This window comes from Chelonoidis abingdonii, chromosome 2, assembly GCF_003597395.2.
Source record: "Chelonoidis abingdonii isolate Lonesome George chromosome 2, CheloAbing_2.0, whole genome shotgun sequence".
NCBI classification, from domain to species: Eukaryota; Metazoa; Chordata; order Testudines; family Testudinidae; genus Chelonoidis; species Chelonoidis abingdonii.
Genome location: NC_133770.1, coordinates 296,773,304 through 296,787,082, shown reverse-complemented (window position 1 = coordinate 296,787,082; position 13,779 = coordinate 296,773,304). Strand labels below are relative to the sequence as shown.

Genomic DNA, 13,779 nt, shown 5'->3' with positions numbered 1-13,779 from the left:
TGCTAGGCACACTAGAAAAGTGTTTGCGAACTATAGGCAACTTCATATTAGGCCCCTAAGACAAGACAATGTCTGCGCTTTTCCTTGTACACATTAGGGTTCCATTGACCTTTGAGATGCATTGCAAATGAGTCTCACCTTGCTCTGTGATGGAAAGTGCTATATAGGAGTTAGGTATTAGGGTTATTAGCATACAACTCCACCTCGCCTGGGTTATTTCCAGAGCCGTTTTTGGTCTGCAGCTACCTACGGGGCATCATGGAGATGGGAAGGGCAGAGGGGAACTTGCAAAGGAAGGGGATTCCTCAGGATCGGAGAAGAGGAGGACACAACATTGTCGGCCCCATCACATGATTGGCTAAGGGTAGAGACCACCAAACGTCCGGTTCCTGAACCCAGGAACTCCAGAGCTAAGAGCAGGACTCTCTACTGTTTCAGCTGAAGGACAAAAATCCTGATCCAAAGCACTCTGAAACCAGTGACCTCTCCCACTGAGTTCAGTGGGCCCTGGATCAGGCCTTGAGGGTATGTCTACACGGGGACATGCTGGAAAGTTATGCCATAGTAACTAATTTAAAGTGCATTAGACATGCTGGAAAGTTATGCCATAGTAACTAATTTAAAGTGCATTAGTAACTAATTTAAAGTTATGCATAGTAACTAATTTAAAGTGCATAGTTAACTAATTTAAAGTGCATCTAACCTGTGTGTGGATGCTCTTATTCAAAAGAAAGTGGCCTTGGTTCACTTTAGCTTAACTCTTTTCTAATTCGGATAAACTTCCCATGTTAAACCCTGAGCATACTAGCTGTCACCTGAAGTAGATTCATACCCTCTGTGGCAGCCAGCAGGTTGCACACGCACAACAGTGGTCTCTACATGCAAATACCCTTAAAGGGGAACAAACAATGAAGAGAGAATTGCCAGGATCTAAATTCTGCTCTCAGTTACCTTGGTATAAATCTGAAATAACTCCACTGACTCTATCAGAGTTATATGGTGTAAGAGAGAACAGAATTTGGCCCTAGCAATTTCTGATCTGGCAACTGGTTTGTTTCCAAACAGAATATACTGGATAGAGGATTGCTCTGCCTGATGGAGGCACAACAGCCTCTCGCCCTTTCAAAACAGCTTGCACGCTGCCGAGGGCTGGAAGTGGTGACAAATCCGGCCCTTAGAACCCTGGGAAAATTAATAAAGGTTAATGAAGCTTCCAGGCATGTGCTGGTGCGAGTCTGTAACACCATCAAAAAAGGGAAAGCAGAGGAGGGGGAGGAAGGATGCAGAGCGTCCCTGCCAGGAGCCAGACTTCGTGTAGAGCAGGTTGGTTTGTGGAGGAGGCCAATATGGGCTGTCTAATTAAAGGCTAGTTTGAAATCTCATCCCTCTTGTCTTCTTCCCCCACAGCATCCATGCAAATGAGCCTGGGAACCAGTCTGCTGTGACTTCTCTTAACCTTCCAGCACTTGCAGTCTGCGGACTGGCTGCCAGCAAAATAAATGAGGAGGAGGATGGACAGCGTCTGTCTGTTATCAGAGAGGAGCTCAGGATGCAGTTAGCATCACTCGCTGGATTTTGAACACCCCAGTACTGAAGCATGTGTGGGCTGGGGGTTTGGTTATACCCAGATAAGGGTCAATTGGAAAATCTGGATCCAACCACAGGTTCATACTTTGAATACCTGGAAAACTCAGGGCTGTTCCAATGAGGGTTTGGTTTTGGGCCCCTACCTACATACCTACCCCCAAATTCATCCATCCATCCCCTTGTTTATCACTCCACTCTAGTCTAGTCTAATCTACTCTAAATCCATGGTTTTGAAAGGATCACAATGAGGAGAATCTACAGCATCCCTTGGCCACCATAAGCCGCCCTCAGACTCAAAACTCATTCAAAATGGGAGCAGAAGCAGGGACGAGCAGCAATGTTTAGCTATGGAGCTTTAAATACATTGGTTGGGAGCTCCGCAATGGATGTGGTGTAAAAACCCAGGACCATGATTTTCAAAAGTGACTGGTGATTTTGGAAGGGTGGGTGGGAAAACAGATAAAGCAAATTGGCTTTTAAAAATCCGGTCCATTTCACTAATCTCAGGTTCTCTTAGTAAGACTTTCTACATGCAGATATGGGGGGAGGGAGTTATCTCGGGTGTGCCTTTTTCCAGTCCCTCAGAAGATGCACTGCTGGTGAAATTCACTCCTGAGCAGTAGGACAGAATGAGGCCTATGAACCATTTAATCACTTAAAACCATTTAACCACTTAAAACCAGATTTTCAACAAGGTTGAATCACTTAAAACCAGATTTTCAATTGGAACCCAATTTTCACAAGAGCTAAACTCCAATTTTGTCCTGAAAGAGAACAACAGGGGCCAGTGGGTGCTGAGCACTTTTGAAAACCCGGCCCGTGGGACTGACCCAGGCGTTAAGTGGGGCTTAGATCAAGTGCTGGATGAATCTATCCCCAGAAGTTGAAGTAGGAGATGCTACCATGGATGATTATTCATGACAAAGGCATCTCAGACTTGTTCCCTCCACAGCGGTCTATTTACTAATCTATCGACGGGGTCTCATTAGGAACACGTTCCGTGCTGTTCCATTGCTTTCCCTGGCTGTCCCTAAGGGGTTAGTTCCCTGACTGGACCTGCCATGGAGTGTCTGGGTCCTGTCTGATTAGAGTCTCCTGATGGTTCATGTCGGTCTCTGCTAAGTTGTGCGATTGCTTTTGTTCCCTTGCTGACAGGATAGGCCTGAGCTGCCGTATCTCACCCAATGACAGCTGATCAGGACCACAGGCTGAAAATGCCAGCCCTTGTGCCCACTAAGGGTCTGACTCACCACTGGCTTACTCCACTTTTACACCGGTGTCACTCCATTGACATCAAGGGGGTGACTCCAGTGTAAAATGGGTGAATCCAGCCCTGTTTTCACACTAAGCAGGAACATTCTCCCTGTGCCTTGTTTGGAATTGCTTTAAATGGTGATCCAAAAAATAGTCACTCTCTCGCCCTGCATAAAGGGGGCCTGATCCAGCTCCCAGTGTAGTCCATGGAAAAACTCTCAATGGGATTTGGATCCAGCCCAAAGTCAGTCTGCAGGAGCTTTGTTAGGGGAGTGACACGAGAAATGAGGCACAGACATGACCTGGGTGCATGGAACTCAGCAGCCCCCTCGGCAATGTAGCGAACGGAGGGAGGGTCATACAGGGATCAGTGTTAAGTCTGGTGGTATTTTAAGTCTTATCTACATAAATGATCTGTCATTTATGCTGTAGGTTAAGGAACCATACAGATAGCAGTGGTGGAGCTGGCACTGAGGACACAGAAATGACACCAGGGAATCCAGAGAAGTTTTAAACATAGGCAGAAAATAACCAAATGAGACTCTCATTAGAAACAATATCTGGGGAAGGCAATAATCCCCAGCACAGATATTCAATGGGAAGGAGAGACCTGTGCAGCAGTGGTGCTGAAAGAGACCTAGGGATGAGCGTGCAGTAAATGAGACAGGAGCTTGCGGTGCGAGACGAGCAAAAGGAGTCTGCATATGCCGAGGCATTGCCACATGGAGCAAGGAGGTTACAGTCCTTCTCTACATGGTTCCAGGGCATCCACAGCTGGAGTACTGCATTCCATAGCTGGGGGTCTGCATTCCACAGCTGGAGTACTGCATTCCACAGCTGCAGTACTGCATTCCACAGCTGGAGTACTGCATTCCACAGCTGGAGGTCCACATTCATTTCTCATTACGAAAAAAAAATAGAGGGATTCAGAAAAGAGCAACAAAAATATTCAAGGGGCTGGAGTGATGGATTTATGAAGAAAGATTAAAAGAGCTCTCTCTGCTGGTTAAGAAACAACTGAAAGAGGGATGCCACCACAAGAAGCTGCAAACGCCAGAGTGGTGTAAACACAAAGGAAGGAGAGGCATTATCTACAAGGAGGCATAGCTAGGAGTAATGGGGAGAACATTAAGAAAGGGGTCCCTTCAACAGCTCTTACAAGTTTTAATGAGCTCTGTCTGCTTACTCCAGCTGAGGAACTGGCCCCAGTTGGCTCAATTTGGGCACCCAAACCAGTGAAAATGTTGCCTGGTGTGATCAGTGAGTCCCAGTTACTAAACTTTTGAAGTGCTCTCTGAAGGAGAAATATAATTAAAGTATTGCTGGCAACAGCAGCTGGCCCCTCCGTACAGGACAAGATGCTGTTCTAGCTTGATGAATCCCAGGCTTGCCTGCAAGGAACAGATACGTTCACAAATAGAGGACGTTTCGTCTCCCTTTGTGGTTCCAGTAAACGGGCTATTTTTATTGGAATTTGGGGGCGGTGGTAGATATCGAGTATGAGCTGCACTCCTTTGAATGGCAGATTGAACATATGCATAGCTAAATGTTATACCTTCAGGGCCAGATCCCCCTCTCTGTTACCCCCATGTAAATCCAGAGCGATTCCATTGAAATCAGTGGAGTTGCTCTGGGTTTACACCGGTGTAACCCAGGACAGAATTTGGCCTTGGCTGTCTTTACATTAGGAGCAGAGATGTATGTGCCTGTTCGGTATATTCATAAATGTCAGTGATGGTTTCACACTGCCTCTGCCAGACTGGATGGCTTCATTTCAGCTGGCTCCCTTGTTAGTTTCATTTCCCAGGATTAAATGGGGGCTGCTGACATCTTTGGTCATTCTGGGCATGCAGGGCACTAGCATTTGGATGTATGATGCCCTGTCTGTATTTTCCCACTCTGCTGTCGTAGTTCTGTCAGTGCCTGGAGTCAGCCTTCTCGCGTGAACAGCAGCTCCACTCAGCACGCCAATTTGTTAGTGATCAGAGCTTTTAGCGCCACATGGCAGGGCCGGGCCATTAGAACAAGGGCTGTCGCCCCTTCGATCCAAAAGGGTCAGGACAAGCTTGCTGGTCCCCAAAGCCTTTTCTATCTTGCTCAACTTTCCCTATGAAATAGCAGCTCTGGGCCAAGCCCAACAGATGGCAGAAATCTCTCTGCCTGAGTTAGGAGGGAGGATATCACTGGATTCTTTGCCTCTAGCAAGGAACAAACTGAACAATAACAAACACTGAACATTGTCCTTCAGATTGTCCTTCAGATTTTGAGCTGAATGGCTAAAAAGATCCTGGCTAACCAGGGCTGCTGCTAGCAGATGAAGGTTTGTTTTCAGTCTGTGCTCAGCCTCAAGTCCAGTCATTCCTCGACATCTCTGGGCACCAAGCGTTGCTCATGGCTCACACTAAGGCTGAGGGACACCTGCACCTGCATCCAAACACATCACTCAGCCATGGGTGCTTCAGGATATTGGGGAGGAACAGCAAGTGATAAACTTTACTGTTTGACATACGCATGGGAAAGCAGGGACAATGGGTCAAGCCCATGGAAATACCTATATTATACAGTCTACAGCCTGTCATTAGCTGGTGGGTCACCTGATGGTGGGTGCATCTGTTCACTAATTTCAACTCAAAGGGAATGGAATTTGCAGTCAGATTCTTTAAAATTCTTGTTTAAAAATTAACTTCTATCTAACTTTGATGCCTAATGAAAACTTGCAGAAAAGGACATCTTTTTAAGTCAGCATTCCTTCTGGTAAGGCAACTGTTCCCAAAGTGTGGGTTGGGACATCAAACGGAGTCGCATCATCAGCAAATGGGGCCACAACAATCCGTAGTGGGCAGAAGAGGCCATTTTGCTCTGCACAGCATGACCTTATATGCGCGGTACGTGCGAGACCACGATGCATGGAGGACACCATTTTGCTCAACAAAATGGCACCCCCCTGCACAGCGTGACCTCCTATGCACTATACGTAAGAGGTGATGCTTTGCGGAGAATGGCATTTTGAAGAATAAAATGGCACCCGGCATTCTGTCTGGGGTCAGGAAAGGAAATAAATCATTAAAATGGGGTCGTGCTGGCAAGACGTTTGGGAGCTTGCAATATACGTCTCCGTGACCATAGAGAAACTGGATCAATTCAGCCTGCAAATACGGCGTACAGTTTTAACAGAGAGGGTAATGAACAATTAGAACAATTTACCAAGGTTGGGGTGGATTCTCCATCACTGGCAATTTTTAAAATCAGATAGAAAGCTTTTAGGAACAGGTTAGACAAACACCTGTCAGGGATGATCTAGATAATAGTTAGTCCTACTTCAGTCCAGGAGGCTAGATTAGATGACCCACTGAGGTTCCTTCCAGTCCTACATTTCAATGATTGGATTACTACATTGGGGGGGAGGGATAGCTCAGTGGTTTGAGCATTGGTCTACTAAACCCAGGGTTGTGAGTTCAGTGTTTAGTGGGGGGCATTTAGGGATCTGGGGCAAAATCAGTACTTGGTCCTGCTAGTGAAGGCAGGGGGCAAGACTCAATGACCTTTTAAGGACCCTTCCAGTTCTAGGAGATAGGATATCTCCATTAATTTACTTTTTAAAAAACTGATATGTTCTAGTTCAAACAGGAATTGTTTTGGGGAAGTTCTCTGGCCCAGACTAAATGATTCCAATGGTTCCTTCTAGCCTTTATGAATTTATGACCTCTACGAAGGACTCCAACAAAACTGAGAAAGATCAGAATTAACAATTCCTGGTATTTCCTAAACAAACACAAACAGAATTTAAAAACTTCCTTTCAGGACTGCTTCACATGCCAAAAAAAGGAGGAAACAGAAGGGGGAGGGCATACATAGAATTTGTTAAAGTCACTTTGGAGGTCATGATTTGGTTTTGTAAACAGATCTGAAGAAATATATTAAAATACACTGGAAATGGACAGCCAGGGAAGAGAAGGCAGATTCACCAGCAGAGGAATTCAGAGCCCAGTTTACAGGCAGTGGAAGCAGGTCCTCTGTTGAGGCGGGATGCAGAGTTGAAAGAGTGGGGCTAAGGGGTCTCCTTTTAATCACAAGACTTTGCAGAAACTCTGTAGCACTGTATATCCAAGGAGCCCCAAATGCCTTACAGCTCCTGAGTGAAGCCTCACAAAAGCAGCTGGGGGAGGTATTTGTTCTGATTCCCATTTTATAGGTCATAGGGAGAGTAAAGTGAGTCATCCACAGCCATGCACTAAGAACATAAGAACGGCCATACTGGGTCAGACCAATGGTCCATCTAGCCCAGTGTCCTGTCTGCCAACAGTGGCCAATGCCAGGTGCCCCAGAGGGAATGAACAGAACAGGTAATCATCAAGTGATCCATTCCCTGTCGCCCATTCCCAGCTTCTGACAAACAGAGGCTGGGGACACAATCCCTGCCCATCCTGGTTAATATCCATTGATGGTCCTATCCTCCATGAATTTATCTAGTTCTTTTTTTAACCCTGCTATGGTCTTGGCCTTCACAACATCCTCTGGCAAAAAGTTCCACAGGTTGACTGTGCATTGTGTGAAGAAATACTTCCTTTTGTTTGTTTTAAACCTGCTGCCTATTAATTTCATTTGGTGACCCCTAGTTCTTGTGTTATGAGAAGTAGGAAACAACACTTCTTTATCTACTTTCTCTATACCAGGCATGATTTTATAGACCTCAATCATATCTCCCTTTAGCTGTCTCTTTTCCAAGCTGAAAAGTCCCAGTCTTATTAACCTCTCCTCATACGGCAGCCGTTCCATACCCCTCATCATTTTTGTCGCCCTTTTCTGAATTTTTTCCAATTCCAAGTACATACCCAGGGGTTAGGCATGGCAAGCCTGAGCTGCCATGGTCACACTGCTATTTTTAGGTGCCAGCGACTCGAGCATATGTACTTTTGGCCAAGCTGGGAATCACACCTCCCAACCACTGTGTAGATGTACCCACAGCAGATAAAAGACCTGTAGCTGACCGGGATCAGCTGACTCAGACTCCCCGGGCTTGGGCTGTGGGGTTATAAAATTGCCATGTACAGATGTGCTGGCACAGGCTGAAGCACAGGCTCTGAGATCAGAAGGTCCCAGAGAGAGGGCTCCAGCCCCAGCTCAAATAACTACACTGCAACTTGCCAAGCCAAATAACTACACTGCAAAGGCCAAGCCCTGCAAGCCTGAGTCAGCTTATCTAGGCCAGTCACAACCTGCTGTTATTGCAGTGTAGACCTATTCCGTGTGGTTTTTCACCTGTTCTCTAGGGCAGTGGTTCTCAACCTGGGGTCCGAGGCCCCCTAAGTGGTCGTGAGCAGGTTTCAGGGGGGCTAACAGGCAGGGCCAGCAGGGTAGAAAGCAGAAGCCCCACCGCACGGGGCTGAATCCTACAGTCCTGAGCAATGTAGCTTCATGGGAGCCTGTGCGGCGTGGGGCCCCAGGTAATTGCCCTGCTTGCTATCCCCCTAATTCCAGCCCTTGCTTGTACACCTCTAACCCAATATAATGCGACCCAACATAACACGAATTAGGATATAACACAGTAAAGCAGCACTCCAGGGGGTGGGGCTACACACTCCGACGGATCAAAGCAAGTTCAATATAACACTGTTTCACCTATTAACGTGGTAAGATTTTTTTGGCTCCCGAGGACAGTGCTATATCAGGGTAGAGGTGTATCTGTAAAAAACCAGTTACTGTGGCACAGGTGGGCCACTGAGTTTTTATGGCATGTTGGAGGGGGGCTCAGAAAGAAAAATATTGAGAACTCCCAGTCTAGGGGCTAGATTCAGGGTGGATAAAAATCAATGATTTTTAAAAATAAAATAAAATAAAAAAATTGGATTATTTTTATTTAAAATGGATTTTTTTGATAAAATGCTTTCTGAAGAAAAAACTTATTTAAAGATAGTTTTAATTAAGATACATTATAGATCAAAGATATCTATCTCATCATGGAATAGAGATTACAAATTTTAACTCTATAGTATGAGACAATATATTCGTGTAATGGTTAAGGAAAGTTTTGTAAATGAGTTCCAATAGTTCATGGATTAGGGATCCATTTTATGGGGTTCCAGGGCCTTCTGTATAGATTATTTGGTTAATCTTTCTATCTACCCAATGGGATTCAGCGCTCAGTCTAGAAGATACCATCTGAGATGCTTAGTTTTGCAGTTATCAAACTGTGGATTTGTGTCTCCACAGATAACATGCTTGTTAACAGCAAAAATGTTTTTAAATAAATAAATATATAGAGGTGAGAAATAACAGACCTCAATCCTATTGTCCCTCTGCAAATTTGTGTACATGGCGTCAATCCCTTACCGCTCTCTAAAAGTGCAAAGTTTCAAAAAGTTCAATGCATAGAAGATTGGTGGCGGTGGAATAGATCTGGACAAGGAGAAGACGTCTGGAGATAAATGTGAGAAGGGAGGGACATTCAGTAGAAACAAAAGTGAAACTGTTTGAGCCACTTATTTCAGAATGCACTTTTATGTAGAAATCCATGATTAAATCGAGTCTTCCTGACTAGTGATTTAAATCAATTTGATTTAAACCAAATCCACCCTGGCTGGATTACATACAGCACATGTCTACACTGCAGTCAGAGGTGTGAGTGCAATGTATGTAGACATACCTGAACTAGCTTTAATCTAGCTAGCAATGAAACCATGGCAACATGGACAGCAGTTCTAGGTCTGTACCTGGACAGTTAGCCCATGCTGCCAGGATGGCACTACAATTGTTATTGGAGTTATCTAGATTGAAGCTTGCTCAGATATGTCTCTACATGCTGCAGTCCAACTTCTGACTACAGAAGAGACATACCTTCAGATGTTCAAGAGAGTCTGCTACTGGCCTTGAGCTAAAATAGTCCTTTAGCTCAAGTAGCCTTGTACTTTTAGATCCAGAGGTCCTAGGTTAAATTCCTACAGATAACGCAACCAAAGGGACAATATTAAACTTTAAAGGCCAGCCGCCCAGGCACACTAGTGCATCCAAAGTTACTAGCGATTGTGGGAAACGTGAAAAAAACTTCTCTAATTTAGACAGAGCCTCAATGACAAATCCGCTGAAGGAACTGGAGAAGATGAAGTTTAATATACTGGAAAGTTTCTTTAAAAAAACCCTCTAATTACAACATGATATAACTTTATGGAAGTGGTAAAAAATGCATGAAATCATTTTAGCCCTTATTAGAGAAATCCATTCACATCCCTCTATTTTAACTTCGCCTTTGTCAGCGAGTCCACTTCCCTGCCTTTGAAGACAGTTGAACTTTCCCCGGTTATCTGCCTCATCAGAGGACCTAATCAAACATACTTCTCTGCAAATTCGAAACAAAAAAGAAGGGAATAATTATAATCACAGCCCGCTCACATGAGCCAGGCTCGGATTTCTTTTCTTTTCTTTTCTTCCCCCTACTTGGCTAATGCAAAAGAAGCATTTGAAATGAAGGTGCCTGAAGACACAGGCTTGAATCATCAACACCCCTCTGCTGGCTGGCACTGGCAGATCGACCTCGATCCTCTAGAACAGGGGTGGGCAAACTTTTTGGCCTGATTGCCACATCTGGGTATGGAAATTGTATAATGGGCCATGAATGCTCACGAAATTGGGGGTGATGGCTCCAGCTGGGGGTGTGGGCTTTGGGTTGGGGCCAGAAATGAGGAGTTCCGGGTGCAGGAGGGGCTCCAGACTGGGACAGGGGGTTGGAGTGCGGGGGGGGGGGGTGAGGGCTTCAGCTGGAGGTGTGGGCTCTGGGGCGGGTGTGCAGGAGGGAGCTCTGGGCTGGGACTAAGGGGTTCAGAAGGCAGGAGGGGGATCAGGGATGGGGCAGGGGTTTGGGGCATGGGAGGGGGTCGGGGTGCAGACTCTGTGGGGTGTTTACCTCAAGCATCTCCCAGAAGGAGAGGCATATCTCTCATACAACTCCTACACGGAGGCACAGCCAGGTGGCTCTGCACTCTGCCACATCTGCAGACACCACCCCTGCAGCTTCCATTTGCTGTGGTTCCTGCACAATGGGAGTGCAGGGGCAGTGCCTGGAGCAGGGGCAGTGTGTGGGGTCCCCTGGCTTCCCCTCTGCATAGGAGCCGGAGCAGGGACATGACACTGCTTCTGGGAGCTGCATGGAGCGGGGCAAGCCCCAGACTCTGCTCCCCGGCAGGAGCTCAAGGACAGATTAAAACGTCTGGAAGGCCGGATGCAGCCCCCAAGCCGTAGTTTGCCCACCCCTGCTCTAGAGAAAGTGGCAACACTAATATGTCTACACTGCACTATAAATATGGGTCTGTGGTCCTGGGCTCCATGCTTGAGCATCCACATTGCATTGCGTGTCCATCCTGCACAAGACAGACCTTCTGGCTCAGCTCTGCAGCTTGGCTATGCCCACACTGCAAAATGACAGGGTTTAAACTTGAGTCACAGCAGAACTCAGGCTCTGACCTGTCTCCCTACCAGGATCCCAGGACCCCGGTCCTGCCTGCTTGCTGACTTGAGTCTGACTGATTTGTGTGTGGATGAAAAGGTGGCTTCAGCTCAAACCTGAATCAAAGCCCAGGCTTTGTGTGCATGTAGACAGACCCTAAGGAACAGTGTGTACAGTAAGGATTCTAGTCCCTACAGAGATCTGCCTTTCTGAAACTCCTGCCCTGTCTATCCACTCGTCTAGTAACCAGGTCTTGCTCTGTTTATCATTATTGGTGGGCATTTCTTATTTGTAAATCTCAAAGCACTTTACAAAGGAGGGGGAACTTTTACAGATGGGGAAACTGAGTCACAGAAAGGCAAGATATGTGCAAGACGGCCATGTAGGCAACGGCAGGGCTATTAACGTGCATTTTGCCCACCCCAGCATCACATTTCCTTGCCACATTAGCATGCACTGTTACTCAGATGCAGCCTTTGAACAATTTCACCCTATGTCTGAAACGCCTTCATTACTGACAGTGACAGACTATGATTAGGAGACCGGATGGCTCGCCCCCGTGCATTGGAACATGCCTCACTTACTATTGCATGCTTTTCTATTGCACAGTCTTCCTTCCTCCAGCACTCCTTCGCAGATAAGGCCTTCGTCAGGAATGGGCCGGCAGATTCGGGTGCGCGTCTGGAGACCACCCCCACAATCTCGAGTACAGTCTCCCCAAGTGGACCAAGGGTTCCAGCCACCTGAGCAAAACCCAGAAAAAGCACCATCAGCTTCAGCATTCTCGGGTGGTAGAGAAGACGCAGCAGGCGAGGGGGAGAAGTAGGAAATCCTACAGCAGACCCTGAAGGCCACCAAGTAGCATCCATTGCTGAGCCTTCCAATAAAGCCGTATTAGAACCGGAGTAGGGTGCAAGCAAGGGGTATAGTACAGGGATGGGGTGGAGGGCTTCACTTCCATTGCTCCCCCACCTCCTTGATGTGGGGCATGATGAGAGCTTCCCTGTCTGTTGGAGTGTGTCTCCCCTTTCCGGACACTGCAAAAGCATCGCTGCTAACCTTGCCTCATGCCAAGAATCCTCAGGAGCAATTCTTTCCATTGCACCACCTGGGGCAGATTATCCAAAATCTGCCCGGGGGGTTGACACACATGGACTCTGGGTCAAGGGCTTCATCTCTCTTTACACACACACAGAGCCCTGACTCCCTCCAGCAAGAGGCAGCGATGCGCTCTCTCTCACACATACATGGAAACACATTTGCTCACCAACCTCGTTCACCAACTCTGCTGTATTCGAGGTGCCATTCCCTCTGAAACCGGTCAGAAATGCTCCCTCCCAGTCACTGCAATGTGACATGCAAACACCTTTGTACCCACGTTCACTTTAGAGAGAAAGGGGCTTGGGGCCGTGGCTGGCCCCCGGCCAGGTTTCACAATCTAGTGGAACGTTGATAAATAAGGAGCCTGAGTGTGACCCATTTGGAGGTGATCGAGGGAGCTGTTTGACTCTCCCTTAGAAGCATGCTTAGTGTTGGAGTCAGAAGTGCTCCACTTATCCACAGAATATGGCTGGCTATGCTGCCCAGGCCAACGGATGTAAAACTCTTCTCCGCAGGGTTATTCCTTCTAGAGGTAAACAGGCAGTTCAGGCTTCATGATCCACTTGAGCATTAGCCTCACCATTAGGCTGCCCAAGAATCAATGCCGTCTGTGCTACAGTCATAGACTTTAAAAGCCGGAAGGGACCATTTTGATCATCTGCTCTGACCCGCTGCATAACACAGCCCGGAGAATTTAACTCACTAATTTCTGCATCAATCCAGCTGAGCTGGAGTCTCCGTTTGGGACGACATCCAGGCCCGATTTAGACACTTCAAGGGATAGAGACTCTCTCACCTCCCCTCGTAATCAGTTTGCTTCCTGTTTGGTGTATTGAACAAGTCAGAGACAGGGCATCTGTGCTTGATGTTTCAAACCTGGATGCCACTAACAGTTGTGGGCCCCCCTCCGAGTGGTTTCCTCATCCCCCACTGTTCTCCTGGACCCACAGCTAAAACAGGGGTCGACCTTCATTAAATTGGTGTCTGTTTCCACGTGTTTGTCTATTCTGCTGCTCTCTCTTTCTCTAATTATCTGAAGCTGGCACAGGTCGAGTTGGCGTCAGCATAGCAACTGGGCGGCACTCAGGCAAAAACAAAGATAATGAGCTCGTTTGCTTAATTTAGATTTAAAAAAAAATCAAATAGAGGAAAAATTGTTTTTAATTCATTCATGGGCCTATAGAAACCAGAGAAGCAAATGAGCCTCGGATTCATTCAGCCCACTGTCCCACAAGCCACTGCAGGATTCTTCCCTATACATTGCAATAGTACCGACAGCTCCCAACCGAGATCAAGGCTGCGTTGTGTTCGGTGCTGTACGCTGACACAGTCAGACAGTCCCTGAGCTGAAAAGCTTACATTCTGAACAGACAAGACAGCAGGCAGAGAGGGAGAGAAAG

The 13,779-nt window shown here is 46.8% G+C and overlaps 1 protein-coding gene across 1 annotated transcript in view; it reads right to left on the bottom strand.

Moving 5' to 3' along the window:
* The window catches only part of LOC142046274 (adhesion G protein-coupled receptor B1-like), a 202,384-nt gene that overhangs the window by 20,200 nt on the left and 168,405 nt on the right, over positions 1 to 13,779 (bottom strand). The window contains exon 3 of the mRNA XM_075062037.1: positions 11,863 to 12,021. Coding sequence (XP_074918138.1) covers positions 11,863 to 12,021 — 159 coding nt within the window. The remainder of the gene's footprint in view (positions 1 to 11,862; positions 12,022 to 13,779) is intronic.